At 37.9% G+C, this 14,339-nt stretch overlaps 3 protein-coding genes and 1 long non-coding RNA gene across 6 annotated transcripts; all 4 read right to left on the bottom strand.

Moving 5' to 3' along the window:
* Positions 1-343: 343 nt before the first annotated feature.
* LOC107658193 (poly [ADP-ribose] polymerase 4-like) lies at positions 344-3,299 on the bottom strand. Its single transcript, XM_016446654.1, has 10 exons — positions 3,154-3,299; positions 2,677-2,816; positions 1,976-2,171; positions 1,562-1,680; positions 1,410-1,484; positions 1,158-1,256; positions 891-1,049; positions 662-799; positions 399-557; positions 344-352 (listed from the first exon to the last, which is right to left on the bottom strand). Exons 2-10 carry the CDS (start codon positions 2,800-2,802, stop codon positions 344-346), a joined length of 1,080 nt encoding a protein of 359 aa, XP_016302140.1. The 5' UTR covers positions 2,803-2,816; positions 3,154-3,299.
* Positions 3,300-4,859: 1,560 nt separating this feature from the next.
* LOC107658231 (uncharacterized) lies at positions 4,860-8,930 on the bottom strand. Of its 3 annotated transcripts, none has more exons than XM_016446695.1 (10): positions 8,840-8,930; positions 8,650-8,730; positions 8,458-8,553; positions 7,891-8,031; positions 6,822-7,779; positions 6,478-6,708; positions 6,269-6,384; positions 6,078-6,180; positions 5,559-5,691; positions 4,860-5,477 (listed from the first exon to the last, which is right to left on the bottom strand). In XM_016446695.1, exons 1-10 carry the CDS (start codon positions 8,876-8,878, stop codon positions 5,276-5,278), a joined length of 2,100 nt encoding a protein of 699 aa, XP_016302181.1. In that variant the 5' UTR covers positions 8,879-8,930; the 3' UTR covers positions 4,860-5,275. The 3 variants fall into 3 exon arrangements, with proteins under 3 accessions (XP_016302181.1, XP_016302183.1, XP_016302182.1); XM_016446697.1 differs by having other exon boundaries at positions 6,269-6,378; XM_016446696.1 differs by having other exon boundaries at positions 4,861-5,477; positions 6,269-6,381.
* Positions 8,931-9,571: 641 nt separating this feature from the next.
* LOC107658233 (uncharacterized) lies at positions 9,572-10,036 on the bottom strand. Its single transcript, XR_001630770.1, has 3 exons — positions 9,957-10,036; positions 9,710-9,847; positions 9,572-9,588 (listed from the first exon to the last, which is right to left on the bottom strand). It is a non-coding gene; the product is annotated as an uncharacterized LOC107658233 (long non-coding RNA).
* A 769-nt stretch (positions 10,037-10,805) lies between these two features.
* On the bottom strand, positions 10,806-13,158 carry LOC107658192 (poly [ADP-ribose] polymerase 4-like). Its single transcript, XM_016446653.1, has 8 exons — positions 13,070-13,158; positions 12,602-12,741; positions 12,083-12,278; positions 11,658-11,772; positions 11,443-11,521; positions 11,191-11,289; positions 10,924-11,082; positions 10,806-10,832 (listed from the first exon to the last, which is right to left on the bottom strand). Exons 1-8 carry the CDS (start codon positions 13,152-13,154, stop codon positions 10,806-10,808), a joined length of 900 nt encoding a protein of 299 aa, XP_016302139.1. The 5' UTR covers positions 13,155-13,158.
* Positions 13,159-14,339: the final 1,181 nt, after the last annotated feature.

The following is a 14,339-nucleotide window of genomic DNA, read 5'->3' as shown; positions in this document are numbered from 1 at the left end:
AGCTCCACAAAGACACCAACTTCCTGTGATAATGTGCTGCAGTTCAGCTTCTCCTCCAACAGCAGCTGCCAATCAAAAGAGTGAGCAATTATTTCACATTAGACACGTTATACATATATCAAATGAATAAAATCAGATCTGCGTTGTTTATTTAACCTGCTGCAGGCTGTAGGATGCCAAGCACTCAACCTCAGGGGGAAGTGTGTGTCTATCTATATAAATGACAATCATTTTTAAGAATAATGAGAATTACAAAAACACCTAAAAGTAAAACCATCCAGAAATGAAAGTATTAAGAAAAATAGCTTAATTATCATGAAAATAATATTATAATACCATGATCTTAATGGTCCTAAAATAATATAAGAATTTTATACTATAATTGATGTATGTGATACCTGACAAAGGTCCAGTTTCTGAGACACAAGCTTGTGTTTGGAAGGAGGGTCGAACATTCTGAGGGGCAGAAGAGTGTTGACCTCCTGTAGCAGGGCTTTGACTTCATCCTCTTTCTCAGTCTTTTGTGCCTGCAGTAACAATCCCTCCACCCTGCTCACCTGCAGCAGCACAGCACCAGTAAACACACTGGAACCGTTAAACACAGCAAATTCCTGTCAGCTTCTTTACTGAGCTGTGTGTGATTATCTAAGCTCATTCTCACGTCATTGAGGCTGATTCTGGAGACAGGGACTGTCAGGATTTTATTAAGGGACCCGAGAGCTTCAGTCCAAACCAGCTCCACGAAGACACCAACTTCCTGTGATAATGTGCTGCAGTTCAGCTTCTCCTCCAACAGCAGCTGCCAATCAAAAGAGTGAGCAATTATTTCACATTAGACACGTTATACATATATCAAATGAATAAAATCAGATCTGCGTTGTTTATTTAACCTGCTGCAGGCTGTAGGATGCCAAGTGCTCAACCTCAGGGGGAAGTGTGTGTGTCTTGGTGAATCTCTCTGTCTCCATCTCCTTCATCAGCTGCAGATATGCTTCCACAGCATCTTCAGACGTCACACAGAACACAAGTTTGTTTTGAACCACAGCGGTCTATGGCGAAAGAGAGCCCATCACCGTCACCACAAGACAAATTCATCACCATTTATGATTCCAATGATAACAAGGTGAATTTTTAAACAACATTCAGGATCACCAAACCTCAGCTTCATGCAAGACTGAACACAACACACGATACTGCTGGCCTGCTCGGCCTTTGGCACTCTGCAGCTCCAAAACAGACAAAGCCTTGGGTTTGACCTGCAACACACAATCAAACACTTGCAGACATGAAAACACTTTCAAACAGTGGTGCAGTGGTGAAGTGTTATCATATCTTTTATTTATTTATTTTATTTTCTCCCCTGATGTCCACTAATAATGTTAATGTGATTGATGCGTGAACTCACTCACCCTCTCAAAAACCGAATACTTGGCTACTTGAAAATAAGAAGGAAATTCAGGCAGGCCATGATCACCTTGGTTGATCTAGTGCTGTAGAAGCTGATTAAAAACAAAAAACTGTTGAATAAACTCTGACACTGACAGTGACAAAAAACAAGAGCGCACCTGAACCTGCCGGGACGGGGTCCACCCTTCTCAAGAATCTCAACCTCAGTCTTTGGGAGCTGAGTGTGACCTTTGAACTTCTCTTTTTCTAGTTTGTGTGTCGACACTTTTACCTCTTTATGGTGAAAAACAACATTATTGTCAACTATGCCATAGAAATAGATTGTTTAATCTCATTTTTATAACCCAAATATAACGTCAAATACATTTCTCAACAAAAATGCACTGCAACACAAGCACACCCACTGTTAGCAAATAAAACTAATCTGGCTGTGACACTCCCATCTGTTCTGTCAATCCACCTCCTTTCACATCTGATGTAAGTAAACCTTACAGTATCACTCGAGACAAACATCTGTTCTAACAAAGAAAGAAAAGAATTCCTTAAATGAGGTACAAGAAACTCCTACCTGAACGGGGAAGGAATTCAGAGCCGGGATACGGCAGCTGTGGGGCCAAATTATGCTCCGTCAAAGGCAGGAGATGCCCTTGGTCCAGACAGCTCCACACATACTGCGTCCCGACCACTGGGATCTGGAGCTTCTGGATGCTGCGCTGCCGGTTACTGCTCAGGTCATTCACACTGCTAGTGACTACAAAAGAGCACTGGAGAAGATAAACGGAGGTCAGAAGATACACTGCAGCTCTTTAGTGATTTTACCTACTTATTACCTACTTTAAGCATTATAAAGCATAAAGTGCAGTTACATCTACATTACAACATAAAATTAGTCGAGCATTAGAGTAGTTAATTTTAACCTTCTGGTACTGTTCAATCATTTTAGATTGAAAAATGTTGTGTTTCTATTTGCTTTTGCCTTTTTTTTATTCAAAATTTTTTTTCATCAGAAGTAAAAAAAACAAACAAAAAAAACAACAACTGTAATCTGCATCTAGTCATTCATTGGATTATAAATGTCCCTGCGTTATTTTTAACTACTTTAATTGAATAGTATCAGAGGGTTCAACAAACCAAATGTTTGTTAATTGTGTAAATGTCATTTGAAACCCAACTCTTTATCTGCGTGTAAAAAGCTCTCAGAGTAGCTGCTCTTTTAGTTTTGACAACACAAAAAAGAAAGACGGGTAAGAGTAAAAAATGAACAGAAACCTCTTTGTTGATGACATACGAGATGTTTCCTCCATTCTCCAGAAGAGCTAGTCTCAGTTTATTCTTCTCTTTAAAAGGCAGATTCTTCACATCTAACACCACAGTACAGTTTTCAAACACAGTCATGGTGCCAGCAGTGTCTGGAGATGTAGAGAAAAGCGACAGAAAGACAAAGAAAAACTGCAATGAATCATACAGTAAATAATAATCACGTGAACACTACAAAAAATAATAGCATCTGTTTTCTATTAAGTATCAACAGAAACCTGTTCGAGTAAACGCATCGACTATTCATTAAACAAATCAGATTTATACACAATATTTATACTGACACATGCATAAAACATGTTACATTTCTCAAGTTACAATCTTTCTCCTGATAGAAAGTAGTTAAACAGACAATAATAATCCAAATCCAGCCGCAGTATTTCTCTTGCTAGTGTTGTCATGTCATTATCAGACAGAAGAGCATCTTACCGAGGACAAAGTCAGAGTCGAGTGACAAGTTTAGATTTGAAGAAAATACTATTAAAGAATGCGTAAATAGCGTGCAGTGTAAAGTTCAGTAAGTGCTTCCTGACTCATACTTACAGTAAAGACACGCCTCCATTCTTCCCTGAGATAAAAACATTAGACGGGCTCCATCCAGTGGTCCAAACTGTCCTTACGTTGGGGAAAAAAAACCTGGAGAGAATTTGAGGAGAAACAATTATTGATTATATCCGGTGACCAAAGTCTGATGTCTTTTTCACAATGTGAGAGCTGAATAAAAGAAAAATACAACCGCGTTTGACCGAGCTTTTGCTCCATTCATCGTTTTGATATCAGCGACCGACCGTGACATTTTTCTGACTGATAAAATAGGCAGAAAATGTACAGCCCAGTCCATACGGTTTTTTACTCATATATATTTGAAATATATTTCAAAATGTTCCAATCTCTACTACAAAACCATAAAGTCACCAATATTTTAAAACACAGAGTAGTTTCGGTATATTTGATCACTGCTCTCATCTGCAACATCTCTGAAAAAAATCCAATGAATAAAACAGACACTGCATTACTGTGTCTTTTTAAACACAGTATTATTACAATAACAATTGATAGTAATTACAAACGACCGTACAAGTAATTCCCAATGTAAAAATATATTGTATGATTATTTTAATAATCCTCCATGATTTAATTTTTTTTTTCTTCTAAAGATAGTGTATCAACATATCTGGTTTGAAGCACCAGTGTGTGTGTGTGTGTGTGTGTGTGTGTATGATTACACAGAACAGAAGACATTCTGTGACCGTTTGTCCTTGAGATGCTAATATTTAGCGTAACAATATGGGGAGAGCGGGGCACAGAGTAAGTGAAATGTGACAACATGCCCCGTAGGTGGGGTACATTGTAACATCTGAGGGGCACGTTGTAACATGACCATATAACAGCTTAAAATGTTATTTGATCGAATGAAAAAAATATACAAGACAAACTAAAATATTTTGTTAATAAAATTAAATAATTATTTTTTTCAAATAAAATAATGGCGTTTTTTAAGAATGAAAAATAATCTGATTTTGGAGTTTGACAATGAACACATTGCAATCATGCTTGGGACGGCCCACATAAACGAGCAAAAATGCTTTACATGTCTTGAAATAAGAATTTCTAAACATTAAACATTGACTGTCAGTCTTTATTCACCTGTTGCTCATTAAAATTAATTAAAGTAAATAGTGTAAATTACATCGCTAATGTCATAGAATAGCACATTGTAACGCAGTGTTACAACGTGCCCCATCTGTGCAACTGGAATTTAAAACTGGTTAGTGTCTTCTGCTAGTTATCAAAGCATTAAAAAACGATCTGAACTGATAAATAACAGATTGGAGATTAAAATAATAGCATATTTGTCTCATTTTAAATGATCAATAAAAACAGAGATGAAAAATTGACTTAAGCCAGAATTTTTAATTTTCAGAATGTTCAATGATATCTTGAAAAGATTTGTGAATTTTGGCACTTTTTTTCCTATATAATGTTGATATAGTAAGAAATAAATACTATAAATTTTGTTATGCTAGCATGTGTGGAAATATTCAAACCATGTGTGTTACAACTAACCCCGCGTTACTTTGTGCCCCGCGCTCCCCGATTTATCTTTATTTTAATGTATTTCATTTATTTTAAAAAAGACAGCACATGCACACTTGTCAGTAAAACATTTCACAAATAGAATTTAAGCTTTTAATGATAAAACAACATACTGCATCTACAGCTGTTTGTTGCTCTGCTAGGACATCTGTGTGAACTTGAGGAGAAATGACTTCATACGTCCACTAAAAATCACAGCGACACTTGATTACAAGTAACTGAACAAATGTCTAGTTCTGAAAAAAAAAAGGTTAGCAAAAAGGGCACTCGTTTTCATATTTTCTTTTAAATGCAATGAAATTCAAGCATCTTATGAAGTCCAGGAGTCCAGATATATTTTTGAGAGCACTATAAAGCTCAAAGTCTCATAAAGACATTTATTAAGCAAGCAATATTAAGCAAACAGCAAGTGAAGCAGCAACTGTCAATGAAGAGGGAAGTGTCTGTCCAGTTTCTACATGACTGATACACCCGTACGTCTCTCCAGAACAGGTTTGAGTGGGGAATATGGGTGTGGAGAATCACAGCCCAGTAGTTGACGTGTAGATGATTCCCAATCCCGGCCGATCTCCAGCCTGCTGCACACACACGGATACTGTCTGTCTGTCCGGCAGGCCCAGGCCACGGCCCTCTTCACTGCTTCCCAGTACATCGGTCTGAATGGAGAAGAGTAGAAAGTCATGGATCCAAAAATACAAGAGTAAATCACTGCGCTGTATGAGGACGTGTGCTGGTACCTGGGCTCCTGGGACTCTTTCAGCCGGAGGAGAGACTCGAGCAGCTGTCCCACTGCCAGCTTCTTCACCCGGATCAGCTGCAGCACCAGAAGAGTCGCCACCAGCCTCAGAATGTCAGCATGAGCCTTCACACCTGACAGACAAAACATGTGACTGATTAACTGATCCTCACTGACAAACTGTGCCTGAAAAATAAAGATTAGATTATTTTAAACTATATTCAGATTCAGCCTGATGCATATTGCTCTTTAAACTGGAAAGCACTTTCTCAGTCTAGTAAGCTCTACTATGATTGGATGGTGTTACACAGTAAAGGCACAGGTGTTTTTCTCAGTCTGTCTGGAAACAGTTGTGTTCACAAGGTACATATGGCACCTAAATGGCACATATAAACAAACTGTGATTAGTTGCTTTACGTGCCAGTCAGATGTCTCTTCCTGTCTAAGTGGGCAGTTCTTGTCGAGAATAAACTGCAATATGGACCAGACCAGCAACAAGCATGTAAAAAAATCTTCTTACCAAAAGAACGGATGCCTTTCTCCTTAAGGAAGACATTGGCAAAAAAGTCTACGTCCAGGTTGAGGAAGCTGCTCAGCCTGTCAGTGCACTCCCAGTATCCATCCTACATCCAAACACAACGCATATGTTCATATTCCCTCAATCATTTACATACTGTATATAATCTAGTGTTTTAAATCATATGTAAACACCTCATGTTGAAGTTCAAACAGCTCATTCCAGGCCACTGTGTGAGGTCTGCTTATTTGTTTTCCCCGAAATGACAGAGCCATTTTCCCTCTAAGCTTAGGAATGACTTTGGCTCCAGCATAATAAGAAATGAGACATAGGTTTGACAAATGGTTTTAATCCATCTGAACATTGATCAGTTATAGAACCTCATCAATGTGAGTCAACTTACCAGCTGCAGAAAACACAGGGTATTTTTGTTGTTGCTGAGATGCTCCAAAGCTAGAAACTGAGAAACCACGATACTGTTCAGGCTCAGTTGTCTTTTGCAGAACACCAGTAGTGCTCCCATATGCAACCGCATTTGACATGCCAGTAGCATACTTGGGAACTGTAGGTTGACCAAAGAGAACAGAGTGAGCAGGAAGAGGGGGAGCCGGGGTGAAAGCGGCACTGTGTGTAGCTTCATCAGAGAAAGGACAGAAAGAGGAGACAACAATATAAAAAAACAGAAAGCTGTTTTTACTCCATCTCAACATTGATCATATGAAATCTCATCAGTGTGAGTCAACTTACAAGATGCAGAACTCAGAGTGGCTAGATTCTGCAGAGATGCTCCAAAGAGTCCAGAGTCTGAGGAACCAAAACCCAAAGACTCATTCGATTGTTGGAGGAAACCACCAAAGCCACCAGATCGAGGGAGAGAGGGTGGTGCAGACATTGCGGGTTGATCAAAGACAATGGGGGCAGCAGCCCTGTGCCTCCTGGAAAAAGATGCGCCCACACTGCCAAAAAGAGTAGGAGGAGGAGCAGGGCTGGAAGTCATGGACATGAATTGCTGAGATGCAAGACGAGGAGGATGAGGAAGATCTGCACAGACAGGAGTAGTTGAGGTATAAAGCTCGGTGGCGAACTCTGTGGCAGAGGAAAGCTGGGTGGCAGGGGGAGGGAGAACCATGGAGGGAGGTTCCATTAACTCATGACGGAGATGACGACATTGCGGACGAAGAGCATCCACTGAGGCACCTATGGGAGTGTGGAAATCAAGGCTGTAATCTAAGAGAGATTCCACTGCCTCAAAGTAACAGGGAAGGTCAAGGAGAGGAGGCATCGAGGCTGTAACCTGGGAGGCATCTGGAGGGGGATGTCTGACACTCATGGAGGCACCACCAGAAGGAGGAGGAGGAGAAAGTCTGTTATCCATGCAGAGAGGTTCTCCTAACTCCTGTAGAAAAAGGGGACTGGGAGCATCCATTAATGCACCATGCTCGATGGAAAGGTGATGGGGATATGTTACAACAGGTTTAGTTTTCAGACAGCCTCTGAAAGTGTCAGTGCTACCTTCAAAACGTGAAGGACGCCAGAGGCTTTTGGAGCGAGGAAGAGCACGGCTAACTGCTGATGCTTGTTCTATAAAATCATTAACAGATTCATAGTCATCCTCTGAATCATCATCATCAAAATCAGCTGCTTCATGAGCAGAACCCAGAATTTCTTCAGATGTGGAGCTACTGCTGCATCGCTCTGATTCCATCTGAAAAAAAAAAGTCAAAATCATTGTCGTGAATACTGAAGAGTTGAATACTGAATGATGTCAACTTATATCACATTACTTAACAGCTGTGATAGAGCATTTTATTGTTACCGGTATGCCATCTTCAGCAACAATAATATGCACAGTCTTCAGCTTCTCTTCAGTCCAGCCCATATATGGCAAAATATCCACATTGTCTTCTGATATGATTTTAGGAATATCTGTGAATCCAGTGTCAAGCTCATTCTGGTCCTGCAAAGAGCAAATGAGGGCATTAGTTGGTATTTTTATTGTCACTCAGTTTAAAACAATTCACAGAAATTAATTCATGACATATCTGACTTAGAATTACTTTGATTCTGCCGTTTTGTGAAAAAAGTGATTCCCTGTGTGTACAGATGTAATTTTTTTTCTTTATTATCAATATTAAACAATTTATGTGTGAACTATTTGTTATTATGGCATGACTACCTAGATACAACACACTATTTTTACAGATTTAATTACAGATTAATTATATACATTGGTGATTAAGTCAGTCAACCACCCGCGCTGCAAATGTTGTATTTCTGAAGATAACAATAAGATACTCAATACAGATTTGGCATTAATTCTGAAACTGGATGTGTAATTTTACATTATGATTAGCATCAGTCCCTACATTAGCAGTAATCATACCCTCTCTTCAATGGCGACAAAACTTGTGAACTGGGACAAGATGGAGAACTCTTTACTGAGCTCAGTGATGTAGGACTTCAGCTCTGCTTTCTTCCCCTGATAGAAGAGAGATAAAAGAGAGCAAGTCAAGTTCTTCTGTTAGCAAATCTGCCAATTATATAAAAATTATCATCATGCAGCCAAATATTGTACCTCGTGTTCTGCCTCACTGTTGCCTAGAATGCCATCTTCATAGTCTCTGATGATCGCTCTTGCTGTTAACTTGTGAAGGAACTACACACACACACACACACACACACACACACACACACAACTCTTCAAACACCTAATGAATAACTGATGAGGTTTCAGATTATATGAAGTATTTAAGATGCTCACTCACAGTTCCCTTTGTCTTTTGTAGTTCTGTGGTGGAAACCATTGTTTTGATCTCTTGTCCACTCAAATCACCAAACAGTGTGGCCTAAACGAGTAAATATTACACAATTCAAAACAATAAATAACCACACAAATAACTGGGCAATTCAGCTAAAATGTATTAATATTTTACAGCCTTGATTACTATTACACAGTTGTCCTGGTAAATCTTATGTTTTTAAACATTGTAGCCAAGTAGATTCAATTAAAATATTAAATTAAAAACTACAATTCTGTAAAAATTGATATTTAATTATTTTCATTTATTATATGCACCAATCAGGGGACTGGAACTGGAACATTAATTTACATAAAAGATTTCCAAACACTACTGCATGCCACTGGCACAAATATAAAAGTAATCTGTAAAAAACGTAAGTATTTACCAACAGTACATATATTTTTACTGAAATATTTTGATGTATCAATACATTCCTGATACATCTACATGCATGAACATTTTCAGTGATTATGCAAATGAATTGTTGATTTAGTTTTAAATCAATTCATTGAAACAGTTTGAACTGATTCATAAAATGAATAAAAACATACCAACTCTAACTGTAACACTGAAGAAACACTAAAATTACCACTACATTCATGATGTTGCCTAATTTTATTGTGAATATTCAATATATGACCCACTCCTAATAACAACTACAATAAGTAACAATGCAGTTTAGTAAAGTAAAGTCTGAACACCAGCATGCAGGCCTGCAGGGATCAGATCCGGATCAGATCATTATTTTCAGGGTGCATAAGATGGAGAGTGGCAATTTTTGTGTGCAATATGCTCGCAATATAGGAAAACACATTAGAGTGATCATTTCTTTACCTGACTATCTTTATCCGGATGGTTCTCGACCCACATCCTGGGCATGTGGATATTAGAAAGACTGAAGGACACATGTAACCCTTCAGATCCCAGAGTCTGTCCCGGTAACGTGCTGATCACTGCCTTACAGTCTGTCCTCTGAATGGGGAAAACACTAATACTGTTAATATGGCTCATAACTGAATGTTTCTTTTTCTTCAGAAAAGACAGTATTTAGTAAGATAATGCACAAAAGTGAATTAATAACCTTGGTTTTGATGCGGTGTGAAGAGCTCAAGTTGATGATCTCATAAGGCATTTCAATGGACATGGACAGAGAAAACTCCCTGAAGAATGAAAAACCATAAAAACCATACACTAAACCAAACAACGCAACAACCCTGTAACCACCCATTGTCCAAAGTAGACCAGGTGCTACTGTATATAAAGCATGATGTTATAAAGGTTAAAGGTTAAGTGTTAAATTATGCTAAAACGTGGTTTGCTACATTAAATAACTGGCTTTTATATTGTTACTCATCAGCAGGTGCATTTTTAGTGAATCTTTAGTGAATTTCCCTGTGAATTCTATAGTATATTCAATAAATTACACGATAAGCTGATCAATCAAATTAATGACAATTAATCATATATATATCAACATTTTCTGAGAAAAGGTCAAAAATAAAGAAAAGCCATGACTACTGCAGAAGAGAAAATTACTGAATAGACATTACAAAAAGTAACTTCAATCAATGTATAATCAGATATTAGATTTGTTATTAGTTTTGTTTTATTTTTCAGGATTGGTCTTTATTGGTTTTTGTATTCCTCATTTCCTTGATTGTTACATTAAGATTGCCTTTGCTATAATTCAGCACTCACTTTAAGTTAATAATTTAAAAATGATTTATTAATAACTCTTACCGAGACAGTATTCCAACAAAACTGCTGGAACTAGTGGAGTGGAGGAGGGGTTTAATGTTGCCTAAATCCTCCCTGAACAACTGAAGCTCCACCCCTCTGCTGACACGCAGTATCTGCTGAATCTGAACAGGCCTGTAGTGGATACAAGATTAACACCATCAATTAAAGATGTGTTCTGAAATAATGTGCTTCAGTTCAGCTTCTCCTCCAACAGCAGCTGCCAATCAAAAGAGTGAGCAATTATTTCACATTAGACATGTTATACATATATCAAATGAATAAAATCAGATCTGCGTTGTTTATTTAACCTGCTGCAGGCTGTAGGATGCCAAGTGCTCAACCTCAGGGGGAAGTGTGTGTGTCTTGGTGAATCTCTCTGTCTCCATCTCCTTCATCAGCTGCAGATATGCTTCCACAGTATCTTCAGACGTCACACAGAACACAAGTTTGTTTTGAACCACAGCGGTCTATAGTGAAAGAGAGCCCATCACCGTCACCACAAGACAAATTCAGCACCATTTATGATTCCAATGATAACAAGGTGAATTTTTAAACAACATTCAGGATCACCAAACCTCAGCTTCATGCAAGACTGAACACAACACACGATACTGCTGGCCTGCTCGGCCTTTGGCACTCTGCAGCTCCAAAACAGACAAAGCCTTGGGTTTGACCTGCAACACACAATCAAACACTTGCAGACATGAAAACACTTTCAAACAGTGGTGCAGTGGTGAAGTGTTATCATATCTTTTATTTATTTATTTTATTTTCTCCCCTGATGTCCACTAATAATGTTAATGTGATTGATGCGTGAACTCACTCACCCTCTCAAAAACCGAATACTTGGCTACTTGAAAATAAGAAGGAAATTCAGGCAGGCCATGATCACCTTCTTTATAAACTCTGCATTGAGTAAATGAAAAGATGCAGTCAGGTAAACAAGCACATCTAAACAGCACTAGTGCTGTAGAAGCTGATTAAAAACAAAAAACTGTTGAATAAACTCTGACACTGACAGTGACAAAAAACAAGAGCGCACCTGAACCTGCCGGGACGGGGTCCACCCTTCTCAAGAATCTCAACCTCAGTCTTTGGGAGCTGAGTGTGACCTTTGAACTTCTCTTTTTCTAGTTTGTGTGTCGACACTTTTACCTCTTTATGGTGAAAAACAACATTATTGTAAACTATGCCATAGAAATAGATTGTTTAATCTCATTTTTATAACCCAAATATAACGTCAAATACATTTCTCAACAAAAATGCACTGCAACACAAGCAGTGTTGAAAAAAACACACCCACTGTTAGCAAATAAAACTAATCTGGCTGTGACACTCCCATCTGTTCTGTCAATCCACCTCCTTTCACATCTGATGTAAGTAAACCTTACAGTATCACTCGAGACAAACATCTGTTCTAACAAAGAAAGAAAAGAATTCCTTAAATGAGGTACAAGAAACTACTACCTGAACGGGGAAGGAATTCAGAGCCGGGATACGGCAGCTGTGGGGCCAAATTATTCTCCGTCAAAGGCAGGAGATGCCCTTGGTCCAGACAGCTCCACACATACTGCGTCCCGACCACTGGGATCTGGAGCTTCTGGATGCTGCGCTGCCGGTTACTGCTCAGGTCATTCACACTGCTAGTGACTACAAAAGAGCACTGGAGAAGATAAACGGAGGTCAGAAGATACACTGCAGCTCTTTAATGACTCAGTACAATCATTCCACTGATATAATATATTTTTGTGTCACTTTTATTGCTTTTTTCTTTTTCTTTTTTATTTAAATCATTAGTGGTAATTCCTTTGTTCCTTTTGTAGGAACTTGGTTTTGTCCAAGAAGTCCAAATTTTATGCAACTTTGAAACCCAACTTCTTATTTATAAATAAGTTACTTTATATGCATAACTGCTCTTAGTTTTTATAACAGAAAAAAGACAGAAAAGTAAGTTATTAGATTATAAAAAATTATCACAATACGAACCTCTTTGTTGATGCCATATGAGATGTTTCCTCCATTCTCCAGCAGAGCTAGTCGCAGTTTATTCTTCTCTTTAAAAGGCAGATTTTTCACATCTAACACCACAGTACAGTTTTCAAACACTGTCATGATGCCAGCAGTGTCTAAACATGCAGAGAAAAGCGACAGAAAGGCAAAGAAAAACTGCAATGAAGCCTACAGTACATAGCAATATGATAAATATGATAATATGATAAACGGTGTAAAAATAGGGTGTCTTTCCATTTCCGCATCAACACAAAAACATGCAGGTAAACACCTCGACTATTCACTAAATACAGTAAATCAGACTTTATGCATAATACACATATTGATATATAAATGAAACAAATTAAACGATCTTTCTTTTGATATAAAATATAAAATAATTCCAGCCGCAGTATTTCTATCGCTAGTGTTGTCATGTCATTATCAGACAGAAGAGCATCTTACCGAGGACAAAGTCAGAGTCGAGTGACAAGTTTAGATTTGAAGAAAGTACTATTAAAGAATGCGTAAATAGCGTGCAGTGTAACATTCAGTAAGTGCTTCCTGACCATAGACTGTTCCTGACTCATACATAGCCTACTTACAGTAAAGACACGCCCCCAATTCGGGGTCATCCAGTGGTCGAAACACAGTTTCCTATGAAGAAACCGCACACCTTTAAACTGTTTAAAATGAACGTTCGATCTCCTTAAAACACCTTAAAACCACAGTTTAGTTGTCATATTTAATAATCTCAGTTCTACACCAGATTCTTTCTGTTTAAGGCTTAAATAAGTTAAATACGGCACATAATATGTGACCAACGCATGTCAGTATATGCATGCAAACATAGAGGGGCGCTGCATCTCTCCAAACAGAGGCTTCTGTTGTGGGAGAATTCCAATGGTTCCTCCCTTTCCTCTGCCCCATCCACTGAGAACACGAAGCAGTGTTGCCAATTTAGCAATTTTGTTGCTAGATTTAGCAACTTTTCAGACTACCCTAGCAACTTGCTTTCCAAAAAGCACCTAGCACCAAATTTTGCTATTTTTAAAATGTATCTGGCAAATTTTAGCAACTTTAGAAAAGTGACTCAAATGATTAAAAAGGCATGCATTTTTCCTCTTAACCACACACAAAAAAAGAAATGATTAAACAGCTAGCCTAGCCAGCCAAGCAGCACATCAGCTGTGGAGAGAGCTGCCCAGCAGTACACACATCACATCATGTGAATCAAGTTGCTAGTTGCACTTGTTCAATAATAATTGCTCATTTATGATACACCGTAGTTGTTATTTTGTGCCTATAATGGTTAATCAGTTAGGTACACTGTTGATCTTATCTCAAAAATCAATCTATCTCATCTAAATGGAATGTGTAATTTAAAATACAGGTAAAATGCTAGTGAAAAATTAATACAGAAAATTCCTTCATATGTTAACACATACACTGTGCCCTATTTTTATGGACTTTCCTTAAGAGTGTAGCATTTAACTTACTACCAATACACTGCTTAAAACTGTAATTGTTAATAAAGTGTAGTGTTACTAGTTATTTAGAAAATACATAAAATGTAATTTTTCAAAAATGTGTAACTTTTAAATAATTCAATGTAATAAAAATGTGTTTTTATTACTTTTACAAATAATAATGTTTTATTTTTACAAACAAATCTAAATGAACATATTACAAATTATATTCTTTGCTGAGTTTTGAGTAATTTCAGTGTGTATTC

Source organism: Sinocyclocheilus anshuiensis, unplaced genomic scaffold (genome assembly GCF_001515605.1).
Source record: "Sinocyclocheilus anshuiensis isolate Anshui unplaced genomic scaffold, SAMN03320099.WGS_v1.1 scaffold263, whole genome shotgun sequence".
NCBI classification, from domain to species: domain Eukaryota; kingdom Metazoa; phylum Chordata; class Actinopteri; order Cypriniformes; family Cyprinidae; genus Sinocyclocheilus; species Sinocyclocheilus anshuiensis.
Note: the sequence above shows the minus strand (reverse complement) of the source record. Positions and strands in the feature narration are given on the sequence as shown.

Excerpts from the sequence above, each read along its gene's own strand:
- LOC107658193 (XM_016446654.1), bottom strand. The coding sequence starts at position 2,802 with ATGACTGTGTTTGAAAACTGTACTGTGGTGTTAGATGTGAAGAATCTG. Across the intron at positions 2,172-2,676 it reads CGTATGTCATCAACAAAGAG|TGCTCTTTTGTAGTCACTAG; the intron begins GTTTCTGTTCAT and ends TATCTTCTCCAG. Across the intron at positions 800-890 it reads CATCCTACAGCCTGCAGCAG|CTGCTGTTGGAGGAGAAGCT; the intron begins GTTAAATAAACA and ends TTTGATTGGCAG.
- LOC107658192 (XM_016446653.1), bottom strand. The coding sequence starts at position 13,154 with ATGTTACACTGCACGCTATTTACGCATTCTTTAATAGTACTTTCTTCA. Across the intron at positions 11,522-11,657 it reads CCCCGTCCCGGCAGGTTCAG|AGTTTATAAAGAAGGTGATC; the intron begins GTGCGCTCTTGT and ends TACTCAATGCAG. Across the intron at positions 11,083-11,190 it reads CAGTCTTGCATGAAGCTGAG|ACCGCTGTGGTTCAAAACAA; the intron begins GTTTGGTGATCC and ends CTTTCACTATAG.
- LOC107658231 (XM_016446695.1), bottom strand. The coding sequence starts at position 8,878 with ATGGTTTCCACCACAGAACTACAAAAGACAAAGGGAACT. Across the intron at positions 8,554-8,649 it reads ACAGTGAGGCAGAACACGAG|GGGAAGAAAGCAGAGCTGAA; the intron begins GTACAATATTTG and ends CTCTTCTATCAG. Across the intron at positions 7,780-7,890 it reads TTGCTGAAGATGGCATACCG|ATGGAATCAGAGCGATGCAG; the intron begins GTAACAATAAAA and ends TTTTTTTTTCAG.